Source organism: Physcomitrium patens, chromosome 15, assembly GCF_059467195.1.
Source record: "Physcomitrium patens ecotype Gransden chromosome 15, ASM5946719v1, whole genome shotgun sequence".
In the NCBI taxonomy this organism is placed as follows: domain Eukaryota; kingdom Viridiplantae; phylum Streptophyta; class Bryopsida; order Funariales; family Funariaceae; genus Physcomitrium; species Physcomitrium patens.
The window spans coordinates 3,686,438-3,708,009 of NC_143424.1; the positions used below are offsets into that span (position 1 = coordinate 3,686,438).

At 42.4% G+C, this 21,572-nt stretch overlaps 2 protein-coding genes across 15 annotated transcripts; both read left to right on the top strand.

Annotated features, from left to right (window-relative positions):
* Positions 1 to 555: 555 nt before the first annotated feature.
* Positions 556 to 7,343, top strand: LOC112292665 (uncharacterized). Of its 12 annotated transcripts, none has more exons than XM_090256265.1 (3): positions 556 to 1,360; positions 3,583 to 3,799; positions 4,308 to 7,343. In XM_090256265.1, the coding sequence occupies exon 3, from the start codon at positions 4,636 to 4,638 to the stop codon at positions 7,042 to 7,044; it is 2,409 nt and encodes an 802-aa protein (XP_090112391.1). In that variant the 5' UTR covers positions 556 to 1,360; positions 3,583 to 3,799; positions 4,308 to 4,635; the 3' UTR covers positions 7,045 to 7,343. The 12 variants fall into 12 exon arrangements, with proteins under 12 accessions (XP_090112391.1, XP_090112392.1, XP_024397152.1 ...); XM_090256266.1 differs by having other exon boundaries at positions 3,588 to 3,799; XM_024541384.2 differs by lacking the exon at positions 556 to 1,360 and adding an exon at positions 1,361 to 1,503.
* Positions 7,344 to 9,815: 2,472 nt separating this feature from the next.
* On the top strand, positions 9,816 to 19,652 carry LOC112292403 (uncharacterized). 3 transcript variants are annotated; one of them, XM_090256269.1, is made up of 15 exons: positions 9,816 to 9,948; positions 11,460 to 12,088; positions 12,460 to 12,727; positions 12,849 to 13,165; positions 13,340 to 13,501; positions 13,730 to 14,569; positions 14,891 to 14,982; positions 15,135 to 15,197; positions 15,466 to 15,554; positions 15,941 to 16,510; positions 16,662 to 16,739; positions 16,866 to 16,936; positions 17,146 to 17,203; positions 17,598 to 17,865; positions 18,403 to 19,652. In XM_090256269.1, exons 2-15 carry the CDS (start codon positions 11,679 to 11,681, stop codon positions 19,071 to 19,073), a joined length of 3,957 nt encoding a protein of 1,318 aa, XP_090112395.1. In that variant the 5' UTR covers positions 9,816 to 9,948; positions 11,460 to 11,678; the 3' UTR covers positions 19,074 to 19,652. The 3 variants fall into 3 exon arrangements, with proteins under 3 accessions (XP_090112395.1, XP_090112396.1, XP_024396607.1); XM_090256270.1 differs by having other exon boundaries at positions 16,665 to 16,739; XM_024540839.2 differs by having other exon boundaries at positions 9,832 to 9,969.
* Positions 19,653 to 21,572: the final 1,920 nt, after the last annotated feature.

A 21,572-nucleotide genomic window follows, 5' to 3' on the forward strand; every position in this document is an offset into this window, starting at 1 on the left:
CGTCCGTCCACCCTTTCATCCATCCACCCTTTCATCCATCCATCCATCCATCCCGAGAACCACCCATCCATCCTTCCATCCATCCCGAGAACCACCCATCCATCCTCCCATCCATCCTTCCATCCATCCCGAGAACCACCCACCCATCCATCCTCCCATCCATCCTTCCATCCATCCCGAGAACCACCCACCCATCCATCCTCCCATCCATCCTTCCATCCATCCCGAGAACCACCCACCCATCCATCCTCCCATCCATCCTTCCATCCATCCCGAGAACCACCCACCCATCCATCCTCCCATCCATCCTTCCATCCATCCCGAGAACCACCCACCCATCCATCCTCCCATCCATCCTTCCATCCATCCCGAGAACCACCCATCCATCCATCCTTCCATCCATGTATCCATCCATCCCCGAGAACCATCCATCCTTCCTTCCCCGAGAACCATCCACCCGAGAACCATCCATCCATCCATCCCCTGCGGGAACAAGGGAACGCAGGAGTGGCGTGGGGAACAAGCGGTGGTGCCTTCTGAGCAAGGGAACATGTTAGGCTCTGGAGCACGCTGCTGCTGCCGCGGCTCTGCGGCTCTGCAGGCCATGCAGCAGCAGCACCAGATGCAGCATTCAGGTGCAGGGCGTTGTAAGGAGCGGGGACGCGACGCCAGAGAGAAATATGCGTACAATGCGAGAAGCAGAGCGCCGAGAACAAGAGAGAAGAGGGTAGGAGGGAGAGATAGCGGGGAGTGTTGACTATCGTAGGGGAGGGAAAAGAGATCTTCTTTGGCTTGATTACTTGATGGGATGCTATGCCTACGCCATAGCCGCTTCACGAAACCAGGACCGGGTCAGAAGGAAGACGAGGCCGTGGCACAGAGCAGAGCAGAGTAGAACAGAGGTGGTGAGAAGTAAGTGAGAAAGAAAAGCAAGCGTGTGAGACAAATTAGCAATCGAGAGAGAGAGCGAGAGAAGAGAGAGGGGCGGGGGTGGGGTGGGGTGTGGGGGACCCCCTTGGGAGTAGCAGCAGCACAGTGGGGCCCTGTTGTCGGACTGGGCCAGCTATGGAGTTTGTTGCCATCCCAGCAGTCAAGAAGGCTTTCGTTCACAACGCCACGACGAGTATGATAACATAGTGCGGCAGAGTCGATCGCAGCCAGCCAGCCAGCTAGCCCCCTTCTTCGCTTTCACGCTCCAACACCTCTTGTGGTGCATCCGTCGATCGTCAGCTTCACATTTTGTTTGGATTTTCTCATCTTTGGACGGCTTTTTCATTCGCGCTCTCAGCTGCCGCCCAGGGTGACAGCCTTTTAAGTGGGTCACTTGCGGAGGAGGCTTTAGCTCCATTGTATCATCAAGGTGGGGGATGGTTGTGTTGCATTGCGATTAGATTGAATTTTAGAGCTCAGTGCAGTTGAGATCAGTTTTTGGGTGTGGGTTTTCAGAGTTGGAATGTTTGCTTTCAAGAGAAATTTCGGAGCATTTGGGCAGCTGTAATGTCGGTACGTGTAGTGTATTGTGACGGTTTAAATCGAGGATCAGTTTGATTCCGTACTCGGAGTTGTGCGTGATGAGATGTTGTGAGGAGGGGGGATAGAGGGAGGACGGCATTTGTTTGAGGAGGCGTTCGTGGTGGCAAGGGTGCGTTGCCTGATTCTTGTGCTAGGGGTCGTTGTTCTTTCATCGTGTATCGCTTAGTCTGCAGGTGGTTAGGACATGCCGAGTTCAACATCAGTTTGCTCCTCCCCCTCCTCATCAGTTTCGCAGACCTCCCAATCGTGTATGATAGCCTGAGTTTCACGTCCAGTCTGTTGCATCTCAAACGTGCCGGCCCTTACGAAGAAAATTCACCGTAGAACCACTCGATACGCTATTGAACTGCATGTTTATCTCAGACGCTTGAGGCTGTGTTCAAACAATTTTTGTACACCTTTTACGTCAGACTTACCTGAAGAATTAATCAAGCGCCGCAACTCAACCTTGAGGAATGCGAGAAGAGATTTTCCGAACCTTTTCCAGCTTTGAAAACCATCCGTATACTTTTTTTTTTGAATGTCCTTACCAATTGTGGTGCTTCTCTGGATTAATGTCACTGTAGTGCCGTCGGAGGAACTCATCGTCTGCTCATGGATGTTTGAGTCCGGGGGATTCCTCTTTGAAAGCTTAGGCTTCTGAAGAGGTAATTTATGACGTTTCAAGTTACAGCTTTGATAAAGTCTTTAATTGAAGTCGTCGGCTATGTCGAGTCTTCATGGGGTCGTTTTTCGAATCTGGTCGTGGCTAGAACCGACAGCTTCAAATTAATCCTTAGCTTCTTCGTCCTCGGTTTCTGTTCCGTGCTGTCTTGTTCTCAATTACAACCTATTTCTGGGTTCTACAGTTCTCCGTGCGAAGTTTCGGGTACAGAGCTAGTCAAGACCCAGGATTCTGTGACCCGGCCGGCTGGATCTTACTGCTTTAGTGGTGGAGCCTTGAGGAAATTTTCTTTGTGTCCATTTGCTTCGTACAGGTCTCCGTAATGCTAGTCATCTGTTCAGGATTCCTCAGTTCAGAACTCTGTCGAGGCATTCTTTTAAGATATCTCATTGGCTTGCCCAACTTCAGTGGCTTCCTCTTCCCTTCTTCCAAGCTCTTGAATGAGCCGTTCGCACTGCAATCGCAGTCTAGTCCTTGGTGACACGTTTTTGGTAGTGGCGATGAATGGTAGAGCGCATGCTTTTTCTTAATTTTTGTGAAGTAGTACAGAACGTGAACAGTCCAAAGTTAGGACTTCCAGGTTATTTTTCCCGCTGTTTGAAGCCCTCTGCCCTTGTCTTAAGTTGCTTTGAACCCCAACTACTTTTAAATGAAGATAGTACTTTGGACGTCTGATGAGATAATGTTCTGGCAGTAAATTCTTGCAGTACTGGTGATTCCAAGCAGGAGTGAGAGGCTTTGCTTAGTCTAGTGTGAGAAAATGTTTCTCTACAATGTGATGGTTGGCAGCAGTGAGCAGGGTGAGAGGCTTTGTTTAGTCTAGTGTGATGAATCCTGTTAACGTAGATTTGTGTCGCAATTTGTTCTCTGTTGCACGGTGACAAAAGTCGTTCTTGTTGATGTGTGCAAGCTTCTGTTTTTATTTTATTTTTTGGGTTATATTTCTAAAGAACTGAGCGTCTATGTATTTTGATAAAAAGAATTTCGAGAGTTTCTCTTGTTGAAGTATTTTAACAGGAATAGAGGAATATTAAGATAGAAGTGCACCGGATGTAAAGATGTTTTGTACTAGTGAAAACAAATGTAATTCAGAGTCTTCGGTGAAACGGTAACCTTTACGTCTACAATCTTAGAGTGAAATCACAATGTGGAAAGTTATAAACTGCGATCCATTGAAATATATTATGCTTGGGGCAATCCCCAGAAATCCAGCTTGATATGGTTGACAATGTGAATTATTTATATTGCAGTTTTGTCTTGTGTTAGGAAGAGTCCTCATATTTTGATTTTAGTTGCAATTTTTCTTTGAAGTTTTAGTCAAGTGTGCAGTCTAAAATTTTAGCAGAGCATAGCAAGCTCTTTACTTATACGTTGTCTGATTGCAGTGCAGTCGTTGATGCATCATTCGATTGGCGCTAAAGTTGGAAAGCTCTGCTGCTGTGAATAACCAGTTGCGTATGCACCGGTCGATTGAACAAGGGTCGCGCCACAGCCACACACTACTAGAATCGTAACGGCAGGAAAGAAGCAGCTTCCAGGCGAATTTTCGTGTTGTATAGGCTTGCAGCTCAATTTCTACCATCTCTGTCGCCAGCAGCTCAGGTGAATTTCGTAGTAGAGTTGGTGTTTCCTGCTGAGCTTCATTTTTACTACGCTGGAGTTTTAAGTCTGGAACAGTTGTGATCGGAAATAGATTCCTCGTCGATATTGGAAACGAATCCTTTTGTTTTCGGCATCTCTACGTGGTTCTGTATTGTAATGAAGTCCTAAATTGTGAAAAAGAATTCTCTTGATCTTATATTCTCATTTCTTCTATGGTTATTTCGAGGTTGTAATGGTCAGTTCTGTTTTGAAAAGTTTCAAGCAAGGGACCATAGTTTTCGAAACAAGAAGTCATATTGCAGTCGCGATGTAGCTTGTAACTGCAACGAGCCTTAGAACCATTTTGTAGTCACGAGTTAGTTTTGCATTGTTCAAATGGGTCAACTACCTACCGTGTTCATTCTGTATCGCTCACAGAATTTGGTGGGTCTTATAAATTTTACAGAAGACAGAGTTGTCAATTATTTCTTATATTTTGGACTGACATCTTCATATTTTGAATCAACAGAGAGGAGAATAATGCACATGCTCATTTTAAACCCAGGGTTATGAGTAGTATTGCTCATTACCCCTTCTGTGAAGCCCCTGTCAATGGAAGCTTCATAACGGAACACATGATGAACATTGATATGCTATGAAAGGAACTAGGTTTCATCCTTGGCCAAGCAGATCGTGCGATCTGTGAGATTTCGACTGGCATGCCCTTTGGAAACAAGCATCATTGCACTGAAACCTTGCTTTCGGTTGCGTGTTGGTAATAGAGTACTGCAGCGAAGTTCAAATTTATACAGATCTCAACTTCTCAAAGTTTTTGCAGGTCTTTTAGTCTTGAAAATATGGGCTTGCACGTATTTACTGAGATTGGCACTCTCATCTGGAGCCATCCGTATGTTTCTTGCAGTCTATTAGTATTTCTCACACCTCCGTTTTTCCCAATTCTCAAGTACTTCTCGCCTCTGTTTATCTCCACAGCTTTGTTTTTTGTGGCGTTAGTGACAATGGGACCTCAATTCGAAGAGCCTTCGGATGAGGAGGGCGATTTTCTGATATCTTCGGAGGAGAAGTCCGGGGATGGGGCGGGGTTTAGGAAAGAGAATGGGGAGAGGGGTTTTAAGGTCACCAAGAGACCTACCAAGGATTTTCGCTCTACTTGGAGCGATTGGGTGAACTCTTGTAAAGCGGCTGGGCTGGCTTGGGTGGAGCAGAAGCTGCAAAACGAAACTTGGAAGACTGAGAGGTCAATGTTGAACGATGACAATGTTTCTATCCTACAGGAAGGGTACGGGCATAGATCTGAGGAGAAGCCGCGTGTCCTGGAGAAACTAGCTACCAGGAGAATTCCTGATGAGGACGAGAGTGTTTTCGAGGAGCCAGCTGCATTTGAAAGGCCCCAAGACACGCCTGTGTTGTCAACCTCTGATTCCTGGAAATCTGAGAGGAGCTATGAGAGGCCTCTTTCCTTTGGAGGGTCTAACACTCGCGATATTTCCCACAATATTTTTTCACCTCACCCAAGCTTCTCCAGAAGACATGACTCTGATGCTTCTCTGTTTGAAAATTTTCAACCTCCTCCTATCGATTACGACATGCCGCCACTGATAACCGGCCCTGCGTCAATCACTGCTCCTCTTTTCAAGTCTCTTGAAGATGATATGTACAGTGACGACGAGGACGACCATCATCACTGTGATCACGATGACCATATGCATCTCGAAGTTGGAGAGGTTGAAGAAGTGGGAGAGAGATCGCTGGATGGAGACTTTGTCCCGCAAGAGGAATTACTGGTGGCCAACGGGATTCACGACCATCCGCCTGCCTCCTCAGTACAATCAGAGGAACGTTCATTGCTTTCCTCTGGTGAGAGTGACAAAGGAAGCAGCAGTATTGCAGCGATTCATCAAGAGAATGGAACCACGGAGGCATTCCTTCCATCACTGCTTGATGAAACCCTAAGCCGTGACATTGACGAGTCGTTGGTAATTGCTTCCACGCCGATTGCTGCAGAAGCTGCGGAAGAAAATACTGCTTCACCTGCTAACCATGTCTCTGAAGACCATTCAATTTCCACTGAGACAGTTGACGAAAAGCGGACTATTCCCGCAGAGGCTCACTGCGAAAGCTCTCAACCTAAGGAGGACATGGAGCTGTCTGATGTGCCTGAGCTGGAGGATATCTCACTATTGGAGAATACTGAGAATGCGGAGCTTCATGCCATCTCATCTGAAGATGTTACTGCTAGTCATGAGAAACTTGTTGCTTTCGAAGCTTCCACAACTCCCGCCGTTGACATCGAGGAGCCAGAGGTGCCTGCTGATTCCCAGAACTCGGAGGTGCTTGCTGCTCCTACAGACGTTGCCGTAGAGCCATCACACGTTGTGCAGAGGTCATTGTCGCTTCCAGTTCGGGGAAGTCTTGCAGACCATGAGAGTGAAGAACAGGCCCCAGCTCACGAAGTCCTTCCTCCATTAGATGAACCACCAGAAGAGGTCCCATCTCGGCACTTAACCCATGCGATCTCTCTTCCAGCTGCATTGAATCCTATCCGACCGATCATCTTACCACCGAAGACGACTGACCATGGACCATTGAGCCCTGACACGGAACTGGGGACTGTCACTACCCTTTGGGATCACGAGAGACCGAGTATCACAAACCGTGGCGTCTCAGCTGATCAGCAACCTGATTCCATTGTCTCTGAGGAAATTGAGCATGCCGCACATGAGCCTGAGAAACAGTTATCTACGAAGGAAAAGGTTTTAAATTTGGAAGCTTTGTGTGAGTCTATTTCTGCAGCTGGGGAAACGAAGGCTCGCTCAGCAGAAGTAACAAATTTGCTCAAGGCGACAACTGAGGAGCAATTAACTCATGTCGCAGAGAAGATGAAGAGCTTTATGGAGGATAGTTCACCCCTTAAAAAATTCCAACCTGATGCTCCGCAGTTGCAAATCACGCCACCATCAACAAAAGTTCCGTTGACATCATCACCGAGTAAAACTCCAACCCCTTCCCCTGGTCCCACGCCATCAATTCGCCCTCCGCTGTCTGCTACAAGGACATTTAGTTCACGGTATGATCTATTCTCAAGTGAAGAGTCTGGCGACGAGGAAATTGATTTAGACTCAGATGTAGATGTTGTAGGCTCAGACTCAGATTCAGACTCTGAGATGACAATCATCAAGTCGAAGGCACCACCTAAAGTGCCACCTGCGACGTTGAGTGCAGGGCCACAACTTGTGCAAGCTTAATTGAGTAGAGAGCTTGTAGAACTTGTAAAAAGATCATAGAGTCGATGATTTCCTTCCCATCACGGATATCCTTTTCGAGGTTTCTATGTCTATTTTTGTTCCTTTTTCTTGAAGGGGAATCCAACGTTGCTGCTCTTGATGACCCCTAGCTCTTCTATTTTAAAGGGCTGGACTACGCGAAGACGTTTCCCCCACTCTTAACCTTGACTAAAACTTCGGAATAATGACTCCATGCACAGGTAGCCTTGTACTATTATATTGACGATTGCCATGGTAAAGAACCGCGCAGTCTTTCTTCACTTTCGCCCTCGTAAGCCTTATCCCATGCCTCCTATCAACTTCAATGATGTTCTCGTTCAAAATGTTCTTTTCTTGCTCTGGCGGGGGTCAGGATAATGTTACCCTACTTTGTGTCTAGCCTCGACAATCGTCTGAATTTCACATATTACAGAACAACTTTCTGGCCATTTTTCGATCGTTTACACTGATGAGGTTTTTCTTGGTTTATCTGTTCTCTAATCCCCCCTCGTCTCGCATGTCCTTAATTGCCATTGCATTCGAAACGGAGGAGGTGTCCATTTTCTTGAAACCATCATTTCAGTTCTATTTTCAGCTGTTCTGTTCCCTGACCTGCGAACTTTGTCTGCCGCTCAATCGAGTTAAAACAGACAATAAATCATTTATTTTGAAGATTGTTTCCATGCTAGGGCTCGCTTATGGCATTCAATGTGGGACATTTTTACTAAGTCCAATGCACCAACCCACTGTTCACGCAATTTCAGCATACACTGCTATTCGAAACTAAGAACCTCTGATCTCCGGTTGAATTCCTCAGCGCTGACCTTCGTGGAAAACTTTTTTCCCATCATCTTCGGTCTTTGTCAACTTTAGTCTTTCCTTACGCTCGCGCATAGATTCGGCTTGAGGTCCAAGCCTGCATGTCTTCCCCTTCAACAACCGACCCCAAATGCTCTCCTTTGACCCATGTTAAAAAGCCAACACGAGCCAAGAAAGCAGATCAGGATAATCAATGGCCTTGACCCGTGGATGCAGGGGGCCATTGTGTGGAGCACCGCAGTATCTCCACGCTCAGCCACCCACGCGTGCGGCGTCGTCCACACCTATACCAGCCTTGTCCTGCGTCAGAATCCATTCGATTTCCTCCCCTCGATGCTGCCCCTCCGTGATGTCTGCTTCAACATGCATTCAGTTCGTGCTGGTTCACGCACATACACAATTACACACCACCACAATGAACAGTATGACTCACAGGACCGAGACTACTTTCACATGGACTAACATGGATAGAAGCGGAGTGGCAGTGTCCCAGTTTCTAGATGCCTATTCATCACATGGAGCATGTAAAGAGGACCAGTCCATCAACGAAAAGATTGCTTCACACTGGTTTTAGTCGACGAGTGTTCGCCCGAGGAGGCCAGCCATCGCTGGTTCCATCTGATCCAGGCTCCGGCCGACACTCCTCGAACATGGATGTATCGACAAATCCAAACTACGCTGAGTTGTTTGTTCCGTTATTCGTGGGGGTTCGACGTCGACCCTTTCAACGCGGTGGATGCGGCAACAACACACTCATCGTCTCGCATCGCCCTGCTTTGAACGAGTCCCACATCGAACTCCTGCGGTGTCAGTGAACCCGACAACTTCCCAATCGTTGGGAAGCCGTGATGTGTCGGTGAGCACCAATTCTGAAATAACAGCCTCGAATATACGATTCAGACTTTGGTTCTGTATTACGTGTTGTTGCTTGCACAATATAGTTTACTGCTTCGGTGATCTTTCATTCTAATTTAAAACGTTTTACCACTTTTCTACTTCGACACTAGTGTAAGTTTACTACGAAAACAGTCTGTTGATTTGCGCAAAATTTTGATTGGATCCAAACTAGTATTAGTATGTATGCTCTTGTATGTTAATACACTGATATAAAACGAAACAACTTTAGAATCACCCAACTTGTCCTCCATCGGTTTTAGTTACAATCCCCGCATTTAATCGACCAAACTAAATTTCACATCATGTTTAAAGTTGCTATTTTACAACGAAACTTCAAGATAAAGAGAAACTAAAAAAATTCAACACACATCAATAAGCAGATGTAATACTAACAATCTCAGTATTCATTCAGTCATTAAAACTATTTATTTCTATGCGATCCAATTAAAAGTCTACATATTGTCACTTCAAAAAATATCTATATATATATATATATATATAAATAATTCTTTTTATACATGGTAGTGAGCATTGAATGGGGAAAACACGATTTTCCCTACGATTCAGACACAAAAACATCCAATTACAATACTCCACACAATCAATGTCATGTACATATTCTACGAATGGAATATGTGTGTATATAAAATTTTAATCCTAAAGTACTGATAATTAAACAAAAAATAGTGTAATAACACACAACTTATAACATATAACATATAAACATACAAAAAACTGCAAAAAGAAGAAAGCTTGGAGTGGGACGGCGATGTAATTAGAAACAAAACGACCAAGCCCAGTCTAGGGGTGCAAAGCTAAGCTAAGGGGTTTCAAAGAGCGGAGATGGATGAATAAAGGATGAAAAGGATGAATAAACATGGATGAATGTCGGGGAGGTGGAGAGAAGATATGAGGCCAGTGCGCAAGGGCCAACGGTTCTCGAGGTCTCGTTCCCAGCCGCGTTCCCATGCCAGGTTGAGGAGAACGAGGCGAAGTAGCCAAACAGACTCTCTTGAGCTGGGTTGAGGGGGGGGGGGGGGGGGGGGGGGGCGCGTCGGTGAAGATGGTCTTTGAGAAAGAGAAGTGAGCATGTTCACGGCAGAACCGAGATTATTATTCCCCTGCTGTTGGGACTCGGATGTAGCTGCGCTGCCTGGATGCTCGAATCGGGTATGTTCGCCGATCTTGTTGGTGGGTTCTATCTCGATTGTCAGTATTTTCGCCCAAATTTTTTTTTCCCTTTTACCCTTTTATTTTTATTGTTAATTTTTATTTTTGTTGGGGAGGGGGGTAGAGAAGAGGGCGAGTGGCTATTTTCTGGGTTTGATTCAGGGACCATCAGTTTGTGTTGCGTTTTGAGAATTGGCTTGGTATTCAAGCATGCAGAAAGGTTTTCGTGCTTTGTAAGAAGGATTCTTATCTGTTTCTTGCGGGGGGTTTATGGCTGTGATGGAGCTCATCAATCCTGGTTCGTTTCTTAGAAAGTGGTGAATTGGGGTTTGCTGTATTGATATGGATTGGGTTTGGATTTTGATGCAATTGCAGCGGGTAGATGAAGGGGGTTTGTATTTAAGGTGAACTACATCGTGTTGTTAGTTCGTTATGGTATTCCCTCAGCTGGCAATTGATAAAAGAAATATGTAGCTGTTCATGTCGGATTCGTGTTAGATTTTTTGAGGGTTTGAGGGTTTGAAAGTTTGAGGGTTTGAAAGTTTGAGGGTTTATATATCTGCGCAGAATTAAATGCCATTTTTTATACTTCGATTCTCGACTTTTTATGTGGTTGCTCTTCGTGATCTCAAACATGCAATGTAGATACAATCCTGATGAGGTGCTGTGGCAAAATAGGGGAACCATCTTTAGGAATGGAAGGACCAGTTTACTTTGTTATAGTCTTAAGAAGCTAGGATATCGGTCCTAGCTGGTCTGCAGGCTGCCTAATCTTGATGGTTCAAAACCCTAGATGATTTTGGCATTTCTTGAATAGCTAGCGTGTCACGATGGTTACCAAGCCGCATCAGGGCTTTGTTCTAGGGTGAGCTTAGTCTGAAGCTGTAGTTGGTGACTTATGTAGAGCTCCTGTTTGTTACACTATCATTTCGGGTTCGTGTCTTTTCGTGAGGTGGCCAGCCTTTACGTTTGAAAATATACAATTAACAGAAGATTCATTATGTGAAGGTTTAATATTCTCATCTTGTATTTCAATTGGGCGAATGAGTAAGCTCTTCTCTCAGTTGCGGTGTTTCGAAATGAGAACTGAAATTCTATAGTTACGCACTTGAACATCTGAATGAGATGGCGAGATTAAATGTTGTCACTGTATGGAAAGGTCTACTTGAAACCCTAGAGTTTCGTTAAAAGTTTGTCCCCCCTCCCAAACTGGTGGAAGTCAGATGGAGTAAACTTGAGCCCAAGATGTATTATTGCTTAATTACCATGTTCGCGGGGTGAATTGATGGGATACTCTTGCGAGTCGCCTGATTTGGTTTGTTTGAAGTACATGCGTCTGATGTTGGAGGCTTGATGTGTTCAATTATACTTCCTTGGACTGTTTATAGTTTCCAGATCATCTTCTGCCTTACAGTTGAGGGTTCATTGACGTGGTTGCTCATTCCGGCGTTTTCGGTTTTCGGAATGTTCTAAAGGTGAACATTTTAATGAGTACCTTGGGGATTATGCAGGCACTTGCAGATTGTTTCGGTTTCATGAAGGAGGTTGATTCAAAGTAGTTCATGTGTACACAGTTTGGCTGGTGTGCGTAGCTTCTGTGTATGCACGACATAAGTAACTAGCAGAGAGTTTTTGGACTGAGGAAGATTACCTCATAAGCCGTGATGTTAAGTATTAGGGAATGACTTAGTTAAGCTTGTGGCACCGTCCTGGTGCCTTCTTTGGGAGCAATGGCGTCTATACGTAGATTGGATACAACGAGCTTGAGCAATTCTGATGGAGGTCTGCTAGGAGTAGGGGGATCGTCTAGTCGCAGTTCAAAAGCTAGTTTAGAGAAATCTAAGTCCTTTCGAGAAGGTCGAGAATGTCAGCAGGTATCAAACAACGCATTTGGAGGTGGGCCTAGTCATCATGGTGATCGTCCCGCGTTATCAACTGTCCTCAATATAGATTCCATTAGTTTGAGTGATGCAAAGTCTACTCGGCAGCTCGAGCTTCGAAGGGTGATCAACGCTGCAGCGGGTTCTCAAACCCAAGATTTTACTCTTGGGAAGTTGCAATCTAAGCCTCTAGAAAGTTGCAGTGCGGAGGATGTAAAACGTGTAAGAAGTGGACTCGAAGAGAATGCACAACGATCGAGGTACGCATGTGGTCGAGGAGTAGATTCTTGAAGTACTTTAATCCTGAAAAGTTTCAGAACTAGATCTACATTCCTTGCATTCCATGAGTTAGGAGTAACAATTTTCAGGAGTTCCTAGTGCTGTATTGTTGATAAGGCTAACATCTCCAAGCAGCAGCGTCATGTCAGATGTGGCGTTTGAATCAATATCTGGGGAAACTAAAAAGTTGTGAGAGTATTTAGAAAAAAAAAACCTTAGTACGGATGATTTGGTCGCAATAATTTGGTACTGGCTTTGAATAGGGTCGAATTTAATTCGTTTTCGTACATCGTCTTTGTTTCAATGCCCATCAGTTCTCACAGTCTGAAATACATCGTCTGATAATTGCTAGGGAACGAACCGGTCATTTTGCGGAGACTGTGAATAAGCTGGACAGATTTCTGCAGACAAGGAAACGAAGTAGACCTGGATCTTCTGTCAATGGTCGGGTGCTGTCACAAGTGCCAGCTCAAAGACCAAGACCGTCACCAATCAGTGCTAAGACTGGTCATCGTGCTATCTCTAGCAACGTGGATACGAACCCTTCACCAAAAGAAATTGATGCCACCGAAAATGGTCTCATTAACAAGAAGATGCGCACGTCTTTGAGTGATTCACGGGTACGAACTTCGCATTTATGAAAAATTTGAACCTTTTTTTATGACATTTGGTTGGATGAATTGTGTGGGTCATTGAGAACTCACAGAGAATTATTCTGCCCTTTTCTCTTCTTTTTTCCAGCTCGAAGGGCGATCAGGAAACTTGAACTTACAGCGGCCAACAGGGGCAAAGGATTGGGAGCGAGAAACCCCTAGGCCAAGTAGCTCTCTTATGTCCCCATCCAAGCGTAGAGAGAAAACCGCTGTTGCAAGCCCTGGCGGATGGGAAAATTCGAAGCCATTGAAAGGGCGTCGGTCGGTTATCAGTAAGCCGGAAACATCGGCTGTGAGCGTTGCCAATGGGTTTTTCGATGGACAGCGTAAGCTTAAAGGAAATGCGCAACAGTACCGCTACAGTGTTGAAAATCGTCCTCGGCCTAGTGAAGGCCACGCATTCAGGTGAGTTTCATTCATGCTATAATCTCGAAAATCGTGGAATTTTTATTTATGAACATTCCTATCCATTTCTTATCTGGGGGCTGTAGAGGATGTCTTTCTAAAGACTATTTTGCATCTAAAACTTTCAGAAAGATGTACCACAGAAGACACTGAGTTATTCTTGTGGGGGTGCAGGTCTGGAGGGCCTGTGAACGGCATTACATCAATGCAGAAAGTACATTCCTCTTCTCAGGGTCACGGGTCTGGCGTACGAGGAAGTAAATTGGATTTCAATGGTGGAATTCACCCAGCGCAGAAAGATGATCGGAATTTTCCTAATGCGAAGGCTAGTTCTAAGTATGCATCCGAGTTACTGTTGTTTCTATCTTTTCCATTTGATTGATTGAGACTAGATCATCGGCAGTCTGAAGCATTCGCAGTCTCATTTCTTCGTTTTCGACAGAATTTGTATATCGGAGTTGGGAGGATAGTTACATTGTACCTTTTCATCCTACTGGAGTTTCTGTGGCTGTCTAGTCTGAGTTTAAGTTTCTTTTAAATCTCAACATATATTGGTGTTTGTAGATTAACTTCTCGAGAAGAAGATGGTGCTGCAATTCCTATCGTTACAACCAAAGCCAAAGGAGCAAGAGCACCAAGATCAAATCTTGTTGGTGTTGTCCATCAGTCCACAACTTCTAGCCGCTCTTCATGTCTAACTGAAGGTCACGATGTGAAATCATCTCAAGCCTCAGTTAAATCTCAAACTCCATCTGAAAATGCTAGTAGCAAGAGACTCGAACTATTCCAGTCATCTTCTCCTCCTGTTGCATCTTGGGGTACGTCCAAGAAGATGGCCCGTGTGACTAGGCGGGTGAATCCTCCACCTAGTGCTTCAGTCTTGTCCAAAGAGGAAACTAGTGGAGTAGTTGAAGTGGCCACTTCAAGCAGGGATGGAAGTAAAACTGCCTCTAGCCCCACCTCTAGATCTTTTCCATGTACACTTGCAGGTTCAAACCTTTCTAAGCGAGCTGGACCCTCCAGTACACAGTCTCATCTACAAAGCAAAGTTGGAAATGATCGGCTAAATATCTCTCTTGGACCCCCGAATAGTGAAGACTCAGTTGGGGATGGTCAGAGGTTAAAAGAGGTTAAGAAAAAAGAAGAAAAGATTAAAGAACGAAAAGATGCAAGTCCTATTCAAAGAATGGGAATTCTATCAGCTACAGACAAAAATACCAATGCAACCGTAGAGGAGCAGATAGGTGGAGGGGATGGGGTGAGGCGACAAGAGCGTACAGGTAGAGGATCCGTGATACCAAGCCCACTGTCCTTGTCGTCGCCAGCAAAGAACTTGGAAGATGTTACAGTTGATGCAAAGCCTACAAAATATACAAGATCTACATTGGATGCTAAGCCTGTTGGGTACTGCTTTTTCAATCTATAGACACAGTAATGCATGGTTATTGGTCTTGTTATTTTCATAATTGCATCTTCATTTTAGATGGTTTTCGTATGCACTAGTTTTTATATGCTCATTACGTTGCAGGTTATATCCTAAAATCCTGCGGCTGAGTAATCCATGTTCTAAGTATTTGTATAATTTTTTCCTGTCATCTATGACGTTATTATCAGCTGTTGTGCTTTAGGATGTGGTACAGAAAATTGCATTTACACCCCTTGTAAACGTACATGCTGCTGGGGGCATTCAGCTACTGGTCTGACTGGATTTATATTGCTGTGCAGTCCTGGACGACCTACTAAGAAAAATACCGACCTCCGCAAGTCTTTAACTAAACCTCGGCGGGTGGTTGGTAATGGTCTTGCAAAGATGTCAGGTATGCACTGATTTTCTGAAAGCTTGATATAACCACACACCTCTTGAGGCCTTTTCTCCTTTTGCAGTCGTCTTGGGGTTGTGGTTTGTGTCTGTCGCCTGTACATGTGCTTCTAAAAGTTCTTTTCTTTTTGGGTCTTTTTTCTTGTTAAGGAGGAGACAAAGACGACTCTGAGCATCTTATGAAAGCAGTACAGCAAGCTGTTGGTTTTAGTGGTATGTCCTATATTCCCCCTCAATAGCAACCGACTTGTTGGGAACTTTCAGGTTGATATTTGTGGTCGTGATGGTGGTGTAAAATATTGGGTGTTAATACTATTGACCAAATTGTTACGTTTGAGTATGAGCGTCTTTGTTACTGTTATAAGCGTTTGGATTGTGGCTTTTTTTGGCATTATCTTGGCCACAATGGCTGCATGAGTATGGTAATTGCTGTTAGTCAATGTGATCTACTATTCTTATGATTGAAATGTTACATTTGCAGCTAATGCTTGCAAAAATGACTTGTGGAGACAACTGGAGCCATACTTCGCATACGTGACTTCTGATGATCTGGCATTTCTACATGAACAAGTAAGAACATTATCGGTTTTTTCCTCTACTAGTTGGATTGCCTCAAAACTTAATTTCAGTACAACAATCTTCAATTTTTTGAACTTTAGATTATTTAGCAAGATAGGGGTACCAATCACTACCAATTACTTTTGGTTGTAGTTTGACCATTTTCCTGTTTCGACCAAGGATATAGCCTGAATAAAAATTGTCTTTTGTAGAATCTAGACGTTATGACAGAGTTCATCGGCAGGAGACAATAGGTTGTTTTGTCACATTGTACTTAATGAATGGGTGGCCTAAAGATTGTTTTGTTTAGGAAATGAACTGATAATGATTGCAAATGGAACGTGGCCTCATTCCACGTCTTTCAACATGGTAACATAGTTTCTTGGTGTTCATTACAGATGGATGGGTCACAAGTTAGTAGGACCAACAAGCAAACTCAATTTTCTGATACGAGCTTGAACAGTGACATCACTGACATCGATGGAACCGCTTTGATGAGTTGCTTGAACTCGGAAGAATTAAGCAAGGTTTCCACCGATTTCAGGATGGATGTGTGTGTAGCTAGTTCTGATAAGACCATCCCTCTTTCACAACGTCTATTGTCTGCTATTATCGATGTAGACGAGGCAACTTGTGTTCAGCAAGTTGGCGACGACGCTTTTCAAAGTCATGGCTTCGGTTCAGGCTTACCATCAGTTGATTGCAACGGATCAACCTATGAGACGAGGGATCCTGAGGGCGAGTCTGCCTGTGATGGTATGAGAACAAATGGAAGTTGCTTTGGAGCAACCGAACGAGCACATTGGGAAAATCCATCATCATGTGGTAGTCAACATCGTGTGTATGATAAAGAGAAACAGCTGAGTTCCAGTGAATTATCAGACTGGGGAGAACAGTATCGTCAGATGAGTCTTGATGATAGGTTATGGACGGAGCTGCGCAGCATTGGGTTATATCCTGAACAAACGGTGAGTTTATTAGTATTATTGTTGAACTCAATTGTTAGCTTTTGCTCGTACTGCCTCTTTCGTTCTATTGGGACAAAGTACAGATGGAAGATCACAATTGAAGTAGTTGCAATGCTCGTTAAACTGACTGTCTTGTTCCGTTGGGTTGCAGCAGCCTGATTCCTCAGTGGAAGAAGAGGACGAAATTAGTGAAGAGATCACAAGACTTCGTAGTCTACTCAGTGAGGAGGTCAGTTTTCTAAGTAATAAAAGGATAAATTGACAATGTTGGAAGTGGTGTAGGCAATTCATGTTATCTCTGAAGAGTTCTTTTTACAAGTCAGTTACTAAAATGACGAATTTGTGCTGCATACAGGTATGCTTGAATAAAGAGCGTATATCGAAGCTGGAAAACGCAGTTTTAGCTAGTAGGAATGCTGAAGATAGGTATTTACTACTCCAAACAATTCTCTAAGATCTTCTCTTGGCTCCTTTTTCGAAAATCATGAGTTTATCATTGTTTTGACTACCGTTTGTACTTGGGGAATATCTTAGCTTAGTTCTCTGCTGAAGTCAAGTGTACAGCTGTCTTTTTCCGCTTAGGAACTTATTGATTAGCAATATCCACGAAATTGACTCTATAAATTGATGTGCAGGGCTCGGGAGCAACTTGCAATGAACTTATTAGTCGAAATGGCTTACAAAAAACGAATGGTAAGCGTTGATAATCTCCATAAGAGGAGGACATTTGCAGTCACTAATAGAATATGGATTCATTTAAATTTTACGATCACCTCGGCATTTCTTGTCAACAAGAACTGAAATATTGCCTGCTGTTTGCAGAAATAAGTACTAGTATTTTTGCCACGTGGTTTCGGAAGTCGTTTTCTTAAATAAAAACAGTTCCTTTCTTAGCTATGGTGAATTTAGAATATGCTCAATTTTAATTTCCATATAGAGTAGAGCTGACATTTGTATTAACTTGGACTAAACGTTTCATTTTCATGTAGTCTCGAGTTATGTGTGAAGTGTTGCAACACTAAGCCTGTGCTATCTCTGCGTCGGCATTGATACGTACTCATTTTGATGTATGATTTTCACCTTTCAGGGAGGGCGGTGCATAAAGGGAGCAGCAGCAAAAGGCGCAAGGGCAGCTGCTCTCCTGTTTGCTAAACGGGTTCTGGCGAAAGTTCAAAGGTTTGATACTGGGCACAGCTGCATATCTGGCTCGCTGCAAAAGCTTCTCTTCCGTGTTTCTCCCGACGTAGGAGCACCAACTTCCGTTACTACCGCCGAAGAAGAGAATGAGGCTTGTGTGCTTGGAACCGTCACTGACCGGAACATTTCATACCCTGATCCACTCCTAAAATCTGCAGGTATGTGCACAGCTTTATGCTTTGTGATCGATTTAATGTCGCACGACCCTCGCTTAGATGTTTCTTGCGTGTATGCTCCTTGTTCGTTGTGTTCTTAAAAGATTCTGTACTTCTTTGGGTTGCCAAGTCATAATCGATAGTGACGACAATTGGGTTCTTTGAGTTGTCTATCCATTATGGGAATTTGTAGTGTTGTACATCAAACTTTGGACATTGAGTACATTTCTCAATTAGTTCAAACACCAACCTTTGGACATTGCGTTTTGTAAAGACGTTTAAATTTCTTTTTCTTTTCTATTATTTATTATTCGCAACAGAAAACTCAATAAGATTTTTATATATTTAAAAGTTAGTGTTGTATACTTAATTGTTCAGAACATTAGGGTTTTTTGAGTTGTCATTCTCGGGTTTTTGGTCCTGGGATGCATTTCTGATTAAATGGATTCAGGACTTGAGTATGATGATTCTGCGTTCTGTGTAATATGTGATTTTTTCAATTTTGAACTTTTAACGGGTTTGCAACTTTCCTTGCAATAGGAAATTCTACTTCACGACGATTTGAAGGATCAGAGAGAATCTCCGTGGATGGACTCTTATCGTGTAAGGACTCGGATAACTACAAGAGTGAGAATTGGCCTCTACGTGCCAAGGAGCGAGAAGCTTTGGTTGAAGATTTAGACAGGCCTATAGGTATTCGCGGTTTGAACTCCCTAAGCATCAACGATTTGGGTGGACACGATTGGGATGGGAAGGATGATCAAGGTAAAGAAATGCGCATTACGGGAGCTGGAAAAGAAGGTAAAAACTTCAAGTCTGGCCTAGGGAATATAAAGGGTGAGCGTAAAACTAAGACAAGACCTCGGCAAAAGACTGGGTCTCTTCTAAAATCGTCGAAAAATTCTATACCCAAGCCCCATTCTCACGACAATTCAATGAAAAGGCCTTTTAGTTCAGGTTTTACTACACCAAGGGAAGAAGTGGGGCAAACACTGGAAGTACTGGAGGAGTCTCAGAACGACTCAGAAGGGATGATTGATTTGTCAGGATTAGCTCTTCCAGGGATGGAAGACATGACTCCTGCCAATTTGGGTGGTCCTCAGGATTTTGCCTCATTCCTTGATTTCGAAGACCCATTGCTCCAGACAGATGATTTCCTTCAGGGGCTGGACTGCCCTATGGACGACTTGAATGGTCTAACGATGCTGTGAAAATGGACACACATTCACTCTGGAGATTCGGGATGATGATACAAGGCTCTTTGTACATATTATGCTGCGCGCGATCGGATTCCTGAGTTGGCTACACGAAAAAATGGAGGTCACTTATTGCAGGAAACATTTTGGTGGGGACGAGAACAAGGGCGGGTCTCTCTAGTCCATCCTGCGTGTACAAGTAAACAGTTCAACATAATCAACTTTGAATGTTCCAATTAGGTTGTGCCATGGGCATGTTTCAAGTTCAAGGTAGCCATGTTGCACTACCTGGACAAAGTAGGCCACTGTTCTGTTATATTAGAATCCTGTCAAGATTTTTTGGTATATTGCCGGCAAACTTGCTTGTAACTTGAGTAGCATTGGTCCAATTCGGAAGGTTTGTGAACAAATGTATTCGTATCTTATCTTTGATTCTGCTCAATAACCTCAGGCTAGTCGCTGACACCATTGTCTATGGTGGCTCAGTTTTTTAATGTCCTGCGAAATGTCTCAGGATGCCAGGTTCCTCATACATCTCACACCAATACGGTGTTGACTGCCGAAATTATATGAAAAGCAATTTATTCTTAATAAGTTTCCTTTTTGTTGAGGGCTGGTCGTCCACAGGCCTGAACTGTCTTCGATGATGTACACTGGTTCTCTGATTTTTCATTTGTGTAGTTTGGAATTTTCTGTGTCAATAGTTCTCTGTACTCATCGACTTGTCTTTTTGTACTTTACACTACTCTGATCTTTCTGTATTTCTCATGCAATTTCGGCACACAATCCCGAGGGCCTTCGAAGCTTGGTCTCTGTTTTGCTTAACCAAACTAGTCGAAGTTGCAGCACTTAGCTTATGTAATCGTAATCGCATGGCTCCCTTAGTTGGTCATTATCATCATAGACATTGGGCGTTTTTGTTTCTACCACTTTTTTTAATCATTTGTTTTTGTTTTTGTTTGTTTCAATGTTTCCACCAATGATTTGAAGTAAATTGGATATGACAATATCTTCAGAATATGACATTTTTTGAAAATGCAAATTTAAAAGCAAAATAACGGACAGGTAATAGAATTTTGCTTTGAAGAATGTTTTACTTTGACTAAAAGTATTAACATGAAGACTGCACCAATGTATGTTGGAATTGTCAAAAACTGTGTTGTATACAGAACAGTGTTTTTACAATTATAGTTATTGTTATTAGTAAGAATATTTAGAAGAGAATTGCTAATTTTGATTGAAATGTTCACATCCATTCACCTGAATCCAATGCATTTACATATATTTATTTTGTAGCAAAAATTTATAATCTTCAAAAAAAGAACAACTATATGGTCAAATACATCAAACATGTTGAAGATTTTTTTATTTTTTATTTTTATTATTATTTATTATTATTATTATTATTATTTGACTAGTTGTAAGTACTGAAATACAAAGTGTCGTATTCATTTGTGATTTTTCAATTGCATAATTGCAATTTTTGTATTCAATTAGAAATAATATCATTTGAATAACTATAGATTCTAATTTGATTTTGAATATGTTTTTTGATAATTGTTTTAGAGAACTGTTAGGTCGACACCACCTTTTACTATGTGAATATCCCCTTTTTACAACATGGACACCTACTTGTGCCACAACAAATTGAAACAAACAAAAACAAAATCAAATGATTAAAACACTACAAATTAGACAGTAATGATGTGGAAAGATATAAAAACTTCAACAACCCACAACACAAGAATATTAGCAACACATAAGCCAAACAAAGTAAATAAATAAAGTGGGGTATTCACTTAGAACAAACTTCCCTTTTTCTTCCAAGTGGACATCTCTTTTATTTATTTGCTTTGTTTAGCTTCTTTGTTGCTGATGTTCCTATGTTATGGGTAGTTGTAGTTAATGTTTTTATAACTTTCTTCCTCATTAGTGTCTAAGTTGTAGTGTTTTATTGGTGTAGCATGGAATAATGTCCACATAGTAAAAAAAAAAAAAAAAAAAAAAAAAAAAAGGTATCCACATAGGAGTTCCTTTGTTTTAATACCTTCCACTCTTATAAGATTAAATTAAAAAAACAGAATTCAAAGGATGGACACAATTTGGTGCTTCAAATATCTACAAAAGAAATTTATTTCTCATTTTTTTATTTTTTTATTTTTTTATTTTATTTATTGTTTCCATCTTTTGATTGTAAAAATGATCTTAGTTTATGTAAGCATTAATATTTATTATGGATTATGTTAAAAAAACTATTTATTTTTAAGATACTAGAAATTTTGCACCAAAAATATTATTTTAGTACTTTCTTTTGATTATACATACTTGTATGAATTCTTTAAAGTTCTTAAATTAAAATTTTAATATATAATATCAAAATCAAAGTTGTAGAATGAGAAGTAAAATTAAATAAATAAATATTAATATATCCTCAAAAGAATCTTAACTAATAATTATAAAAGTTATTTAAAATAGTAGATTTTTATAATTTATTAATTTACTTTATAATAAATT

Excerpts from the sequence above, each read along its gene's own strand:
- LOC112292665 (XM_090256265.1), top strand. The coding sequence starts at position 4,636 with ATGGGCTTGCACGTATTTACTGAGATTGGCACTCTCATCTGGAGCCAT.
- LOC112292403 (XM_090256269.1), top strand. The coding sequence starts at position 11,679 with ATGGCGTCTATACGTAGATTGGATACAACGAGCTTGAGCAATTCTGAT. Across the intron at positions 13,166-13,339 it reads AGTGAAGGCCACGCATTCAG|GTCTGGAGGGCCTGTGAACG; the intron begins GTGAGTTTCATT and ends GTGGGGGTGCAG. Across the intron at positions 17,866-18,402 it reads TCCACTCCTAAAATCTGCAG|GAAATTCTACTTCACGACGA; the intron begins GTATGTGCACAG and ends TCCTTGCAATAG.